This window comes from Pygoscelis adeliae, unplaced genomic scaffold (genome assembly GCF_000699105.1).
Source record: "Pygoscelis adeliae isolate BGI_AS28 unplaced genomic scaffold, ASM69910v1 Scaffold383, whole genome shotgun sequence".
Taxonomy (NCBI): domain Eukaryota; kingdom Metazoa; phylum Chordata; class Aves; order Sphenisciformes; family Spheniscidae; genus Pygoscelis; species Pygoscelis adeliae.
In genome coordinates this window covers 484808-493277 of record NW_008824592.1, presented here as the reverse complement: position 1 = coordinate 493277, position 8470 = coordinate 484808, and the positions used below count along the sequence as shown (strand labels likewise).

The following is an 8470-nucleotide window of genomic DNA, read 5'->3' as shown; positions in this document are numbered from 1 at the left end:
CTCTTTTTCAATTTGCAGGCGCTCCTTCTCCACTTGCAACCTTTCAGCTTCAATGTCTAGTCGCTGCTTCTCCAGCTCCACCTTCTGCTTCTCCAGATTTATGAGCAAGTGAGAATCTTCATAGGCTAGCCTAGCTTGAGCAGAGCTTAGATTTCCAAACTCTTCAATGTGGGGGAAGTCTGGTAGGTCATTTTCCTTTTTTGAATCTGGCAAAACTGATGACAAAATTTCTTCTTCTTCCTCAATAGGGAACTGCAGAGAGGAATGTGATAGACAAGAATTACATTCCGGTCTTTATGCCAGAATAGATTTGCTACACACAGCTTGACTGAAAAGAACATACTGGGATTTTTCATCTGAAAAGCTACTCAGAACTGTTTAACTCACATGCTGTGAAATAACCATGTTAGATCAAAAGACTGTTTTCTACCATTACACAGGTAAACACGCTTTATCTGCAAGTTAGTATCTGGTAATACAGAAATGGAAAAATCAGCTTGTCAGCAGACATGCAAGAACATAGAGAAAATATTGTGCGATAGATATTATAGAGCATTCAGAACCAGTGATAGAAAACTAGATCTAAAAAAGCATATATTGTTCTTACTTTTCATATAGCTGAGTGACATTTATGTAAGCCACTAGGAATTTGTTTTGACTAATTTTTTTATCAGAGCAGCTGGATCCATAGGCTATGTGGTATGTAAGTGTCCTGGTTTTGGCTGGGAGAGAGTTAATTTTCTTCCTAGTAGCTGGTACAGTGCTGTGTTTTGGATTTAGGATGAGAACAAAGTTGATAACACACCGATGTTTCAGTTGTTGCTAAGTAGTGCTTACACTAGTCAAGGACTTTGCAGCTTCCCATGCTCTACCGACTGAGAAGGCTGGAGGTGCACAAGAAGCTGGGAGGGGGCACAGCCAGGACAGCTGACCCAAACTGGCCAAAGGGACGTTCCATACCATGTGACGTCATGCTCAGTACATAAACTGGGGGAAAGCTGGCCGGGGGGGCCGCTGCTCGGGGACTGGCTGGGCATTGGTCAGTGAGTGGTGAGCAACTGTGTTATGCATCACTTGCTTTGTATATTCTTTTTATTATTATTATTTTATTTCAAATATTAAACTGTTTTTATCTGAACCCACGAAGTTTTCTCACTTTTACTCTTTTGATTCTCTCCGCCATCGCACCAGGGGGGATGGGGAGTGAGTTAGCAGCTGTGTGGTGCTGAGTTGCCGACCGAGGTTAAACCATGACAGTAAGCTAACCCAGCCTTCACTAACTTGAGGATTCTATTTCTAAAAGACATTGACATTTTTCACATACTCCTAACCCTTCAAACTGTATTAAGTGAATCAATAAACAGGACTTGTTTAACCAATTTCTTATTATCACATTTGCTGTAAAGCTATTTATGATGCAGATGACTAGGTGGTTAGGGCCATTGCTCTTGGCGGACTGTTAACAACTTGTGCAGAATTATAGCCCTTATGTGCTACACATTCATAGTACACAAGGGATAATTGTCTCCCACTAAGTATGCTGCAAAAGAAAGGCAAACTGAGGAAGACACAGGTTCAAAAAAATCTTAAGACAAGGAGAGCCACTACCAGTCCTCTAGCATTAGAGCAGACAGACACTGTTCTTCAGCAGTTGTCAGACAGTAGTCTCACTACCATTTAACAGGTTATGCCGATTTTCTTCCCAGCACACATCTCAACTGAGCTAAGACAGGACTTGCTTCCCCCCCTTTCCCCTCCCAAAAAACCCCGAACCAAAACTTTTTGAGTACCCCTTTTTGAAATAAGAGGTATGTATTTGTACAGGCACAACAAAACTATCCAAACATTCAACTTCACTCCAGCTGGCTGCCTACCCCAGGACAGTCATGGTACTACTAGGAGTAACAACCTGTCTACAGGATCCACAGCTGCTTGTCAAATTCACGCTAAAATTCTGACAGAGGAATGGCTGACTGACTTATTCAAGTAATATTTTCATCTCCTGTGGGTTCATTTTAAGAAATGCAAACAGTGTTCTATTTCTTTCTGTATTCTATTTCTTTCTGTACCTGCACGTAACATATGCTTTCATTTGTTAAAGAGGTGCATTTCTCTTCTCTGTTCATCCAGACAGCCTAAGTATTAAAAAAACCAGTTTCCTTCAACAGCGTCTTTTCATTCTACTGACTGAACTAATTCTTATCTGTGGCACATACAAATGGAAAATATATGTGCAAATACATATTCAAAGTTGAGGGATATCAATTTAATAATCAACATCCAAGACTTTACACACAATTGAATGTTGCTAGATTTGAATACCATCTCTCTGAAACGTAATTGTTTCTACAGTTTCTTTAATTCACACATTCAGAAAAAACAAACAGATGCTATGAAGAAACAGCAAAAAGCCTTATGCTGAAATGAAACGAAGGCCATATTACATATAGCTAACGTATGTCAGTCACTCACTTCAAAATTCTGCGGATCCTCCTCTTCCTCTTCTACTTTGATTTCTGTTAAAGATCCACCGGCTTCTCTGAAGTCAGTGATATTCTGCCATTCAAAACTAGATTCAATTGCAAATCCCATTTTCTCATCCATGTCTTCATTGAGAGAGTCATCTAAATTGGATGAAGGAAGGTGAAACCCAGCACCTACTACTTTGATGTTTGCATTCAGACGTTTTCTCTTCATGAGTGCTCTCCAGTCAAGGTATCGCCTTTTCACTTCTGTCCCTGTTCTTTGCTCTCCTTCACCTACAGCATTTACACACTCTGCTATTTCCTCCCAAGCTTTCCGTTTCATCTCATTAATTGTTGTATTAAGTTGCTTTGAAAAGAGTACTTCCCTCCTTTTTCTGATTTCCTTAAGGAGAGTTTGAGTTTCCTGAACGCTAAAATTGCTTTTTCTTTTTCTTTTTAATTGTTTCATTTTTTCCAGCTTTAACCTAATAATTTCACCACAGTAGACTACAGTGATGATCTGACACTAATCAGTTACTAATACAAATAAAATTTAAAAGCCAATGAAAGTAGAGCTCAGTTCTCGTGAAGTGAATTTTCTCTTCACTTTGTAGTATTTTCCTATTTGTCAGGCTTCCTAAGAGAAAAAGAGCAAACAACATAAATCTCCAAGGTATACACGGTATATTTTCATTTAATGAACTTGACTCCTAAGTCATCGTTTAAGGAATGCATATTTTGAACTGATTGTTCATTTGATAGAAGAAAACCATTTTGTTAAACTCTGAATATAAAGTAGCTATAGATACCTTCTTTAATCTCATATGAATTATAAATCCATTAATATATCGATGTCACAAACCATTAAGGTTGAATTGGTATTTCCATTACAAAAATACAGCTATTTTCCTTCAACTCTTAAGAGTTTTGCCAGTCGGGATTTGCCTTAAGGCTGAAATCTGACATATACATTTCAGTCAGAATGCTAAATTATTTCCAAAAGAAGATAAAATTGTTATATCATTACTTCAAAATCATGACATGTTTAGGGGACTGAAATTTCTGAGACACATTTTAAATGAGACGCCATTTCCCGCCCCCCCCCAAGTAGATTAATATGAAAAGTTGAAGTTGTAGGGGCTCTTCTGACTTATCTTAATCACAAAAAAAAGAACTGGGACAACTCTGCTGAAAATAATTACTAGTTCAAACAAACATCATGCATTAGAGATGCTTTAACAGGAAACAGATTTAGGAGTAAGTCATTACATGCTCATGGTAAAGCCCTCCTCTATCGTTCTCACACTGTGAAATCTCATGTCAGATGTGATGACAGGTTGAAAGCATGTCCAGTTCTCTACCCTCAGCAATAGCTGGTCCTGTGCCTGACGCTGAAAAGGAAGCTAAACCCCACAATGCACCTGACAGATTGTGCACAACTCTACAGAAAGTGGCAAGTTTGAGTGGGAGAAACAGAGGACAATTAATGCAGTTATGAATATATCACAGACCATACTACCAAATTACAAAAAAAAAAAAAAAAAAATTGAAAGCAGAGACTGAGAATAAGAAAACATTCTTCATCAGATTGCTTGGTAATGGTCCAACTTAGGATTTATTTTGAACTTTCTTTTGCACCACGTTACCTACCACTTTAGGTAGCTTTAAAAGGCTTTAAACCAAGTAGGCCAACGATTCACTATACAGTACTTACAGTTTCAAGCTGTTATGTTTGTTCACTGTTAATCTAGTACAGACTTTTTGTCCACCTGAAGCAAACAGCTTGCAGATTATATATTTGATTGCTACTGACTAATGGACTTAATCCTTAAATAACTCCCCCCCCAGCTACACAGGATTCTTAAATTACTATTTTTTTTCTCCTGTTATTCTCCTAAACTTGGTTAAAACATACCACATCAGCACATTACACAAAACCTCTCCATTTGGGGGATAACGCACATAATAGTTTAGGCACTGTTCTTCATCTCCTATGTGCTATTGACTGTACGTAAGTGGTTCACTTGCAAAGTTTTCCGTATCAAGCAACATTCTTTCAGACCCAACACGTAAGCATGCTGGCATCAAATATTTTTTAAAACGTTGCATTTAGGAAACTACTTTTCCTCGTTAAAATATTGCCCTCACTGTGAATCCATTTACTCCCGATGGTTACTAGCTAGCAAATACGCAAAACCCGAGTTCCAAGAAGAAATGAACTGCATGAAGCATGAGCATGTCAGCATGGACCACTTTACAGTGCTCCCACACAGTTACCCGGCACTTCCGACTCCCAGACTCAAGCTGGAGGCTGCATGTTGCTCTTTAAGATGCATGAAACTTCCTGCCCTTCTGAAAATAAAATACTAACTGGTTTTGAGAAAAGGGAATTATTTAAAAAAATAATATAACCTACTGTTTTAATGTAGACCCTGAACTTGACATGACCAGTACTAAAAAAAGAAAATGCTGCAGTTAAAAAAGTCAGATTTATACCACAACACAGCACTGTATCTGCTAGAATTACAGAAAATTTTTCTGAGACCTTTTATCCGATCTTTAAGCGTCTCCCTTAACCTTCATTATTGTAAGTTTACCATGAAAAGATACTTGGGCTTTTGAGGAAGCAGCATCATATTTAATTGTCTGGCAGTAAATCAATTTATTTGGTACTTGCTGTGCTTTTCAAACGCAAATTACAGCATTAGTGCTTTTCTATTATTATGGCAACTGAATTTCTTGACCTATGTATCAAATTCTAAGTTTATCTTGTGTAAGTTTTTTTTCTTAACTTTTAAAACGTGACCAAGCAGGTAAATTCTTCAGAAAAGTTACCTGCATGCAGAACAAATTAAGAGCACTTTTAGAAGCTTCACTGTTAATAAGGCAATTATTCTGGACTGATAAACATATAGATTAAGCTGTGATTCCTGGTTACTGGGGAATGACCAAGTACTCATATCTTCATGCTGGCTTTAGAAACACACACACTTGCACTTACCTGTTTTCAGGGTGGGGAGTGTGTGTGAAAGATTCAGAGGTATCCATTTTGAGTTGGTCTTCCAAAAGGTAAAAAGAATTACATAGAGTTCTTATGTACAACCTAAGTTGCACAAGAATTATAGTATTTCTGACTTGTCACTACCAAGACACTGAACCTCTGTTTATAACGTCACACTTATTTTTATTGAAATCAGTACGATTTCACATTTGATTTTAAGCATGTACTTAAGTGAACATTCAAGTACTTTGCTAACTATGGAAAAATGGGTCAGACTATCCAAAGTACTTGCCAATTGGATATGTCAAACTCTTGGAAGTACTAGTAGACACTTCGTTACTGTCTCTTAAGGGACCTAAACATCAGACTTTTGCTGAATCACAGCCGTTTTCGTTTCAAGATACACACTGGCTAAGTCCTTTACTTAGCCTCAGCTGGGATGAACAAGGTTCTGGTCATTCCCCAATAACAGGGAACCACAGGATTTTAGAGATTCATATGGTATCTCTATTTACCCTGGCCCTCCCTAAATTTCTCAGTGCTAGCATAGCAGGATAAAGTGGGCACAATAACAGGAAAACAAAAAAAAGGCTTTTTAAATAAAATTTTTATCGTTATTTTCTAAATATCATTCTACATGAATGTGGAAGATGGACAGCCAAGCTTTCATCTTAGCTCCAGAGATGGCTGACAGTTAAAACACACAATGTCAGGTTACCCTGTGGGTCAGTCTCCCTGCTCCCTGCGCAGGTGTTAGGCATCACCTGTCTGATCGCCCCAGCCACTCTTTGTGAAGTGCCTAATCTTGGTTTTGGATTTTACACCATAAGCCAAGCACATAACCTTTAAGAATTACAATGCTAACTTGGAAACTACTGGCATCCAATTCCTTTATTATGTAAAGTTTTCTTTTAGACTTTTTTTTTTTTGCTAGAACATGTCTGATACAAGCCCCTGAATTTCCCAGTAAAACAGCAGCAAAGCCTACCTATTTTAAAACTCATGACTATTAACTTCCAATTGGTAAGGACATCTTACCTTTTCTAACTCTTTCCTTTTTGAAAGCATATTGCCTCATTAAAGACAATTCCCTTCTTATTAATATAAATGAGTGTTAATGAATTGTCTTAACAGTATATTGACTTCCAGAGTTAGATCAACTTCACCAGGGGACTGTTTACCTTTCTGATATATTAACTAAAAAGCATTATTATCTAACTGAGCTGAGGTTTAGGATATTCTCTTCTCTGACATTGCTAGATGATCTCCAGATATTACTTTTTAATGCAGAAAAATGAACTGTTACATGCTTAAAGTATGTAAGGGACAGGAATGGTAATAAGCTAGGATTTGTACGCATTCTAGACAGTTACAGAAAAAAACCCCAAACCTACCACCATTTTGAAAAGCATGATTTACAAAAACATGACATAGAACATGTTTAAGTTTTGCTTTGATGTGAAGTCTAAAGCGTGAAATGCATACATTTGGGAAAAAAACTGTAGATAGACATTACAGTTTTTCCAAAATCAGAACTGTAACTGCTCTACATTTTAGTGTCTTTAGCAGAGGATTCCACAGCAAATAGTATTTGCTGAGTGCACCAATTGGGAAGATGGGCAGTTCACTCAGAAAAAGTATGTGGAGATAAAAGCAGAGGTGAAAAAAAATCTTTTGGTCAGACCAAGCCACTTACACTACTATGAAGGTAAGAGAAGACACCTGCAAGAAAAAAAATTCCTTCTCAACTATACAACCAAGAGTACTTCTGGTACATGACCAAAGACATCAATCACCTGACAAGGAATAGCTGCAGTCTGGTCAAGTGACAGAGAAATCCCTGGGAAATAACAGAGGATGGAAACAGCCCATTACATGACCAGCCATGCACCCATCATATGGCATGGTGCTAGCTGCAAATGCAAAATGCGTACTTTTACAGAAATGCAGACTGCTGGCTAGAAAAAAGAAACAATTCTGATCATACAACAACATAAAGATTTCAAGGGTCTTCCAGGAAAGATGGCAACATGGAGCTATGAATTTGATGCAGCCCTGTCAGGCCAGAAGCAACCTGCGGTCAAGAAGGTCCTCATCACTGGACTAAAGAAACACAAACTATTTGTCAGGGTTGAAACGAAACAAGTATTGCAAAACTAAACTGAACACTCCGTAAGCACACAGAACACACATACAGTGAGTAACTTCGATGTACTTAACGACAGAGGCATCCACATTCTGCCTGTGTGTCTTTGTGTCTCCTTTGCTCACACCTTATTGTGTGAACACATGCTGGACCGAAAAACAAACAAACAAAACCCCCACAAAAACAAGCAAGCAAGCAAAAAAAAAATCCATGCATTTACCAGGACTGAAGGATTGTTGCTAGTATCAAACCTGAATTATTCTCTAGAAAAATCAAGACTTCTTTTTAAGTATGATGGCTTGATGGTTTACCTTTTTTTTTTTTAAACTTTCAAAGCTTATGATTGATGAAAAAAAACTTTAAGTCAGGAGGACCGGCTACTTTTTTTTTTTTTTTAATAAAATTTGAGCGTCTGAGGATCTTTGCATTGTATTAAAGCCTAGGGCTTTCTGGAAAACTTCGTATGTGATTCGTAACGGATGGCTACATTGGCTTGGAACAACTGATGCCTCTGTACTAAGAGAGGCTTTAGTACAGGAGGCCCTGGGTGGTGCTGAACACAGGTCACCAAACGGACTGTCCTCCCTGCAAGGAGCTTGCGGTTTAGGCACCTGAAAAGGCAAGCGCTAAAGGGAAACACCGCCGCCTAAGAGGACGGTTTAACGAAGCAGAGAGGAGATACCGAGGATGGGAAGCAGCTGTGCATTCAGGCTGTTGAATCCACTGATTCATCAGTCACGAGTTCCCCATCCCCTGAAACAGCGATGGCCACGAACGGGAGAAACTCCCCCCTCCGCGCAGGGCGCCCATTTTGGAGGGAAGGCGGCAGGCACAGCCCCCAGGTCCGAGGCGGCCCAG

General features: G+C 38.7%; 1 protein-coding gene across 1 annotated transcript in view; it reads right to left on the bottom strand.

Moving 5' to 3' along the window:
* Nucleotides 1–5523, bottom strand: part of MSANTD4 (Myb/SANT-like DNA-binding domain containing 4 with coiled-coils) — a 6233-nt gene extending 710 nt beyond the window's left edge. The window contains 3 exon segments of the mRNA XM_009322269.1: nucleotides 1–252; nucleotides 2473–3102; nucleotides 5467–5523. Of these exon segments, the coding sequence (XP_009320544.1) occupies nucleotides 1–252; nucleotides 2473–2934 (714 nt within the window). The 5' untranslated portion in view covers nucleotides 2935–3102; nucleotides 5467–5523.
* Between the last annotated feature and the right edge of the window lie 2947 nt (nucleotides 5524–8470).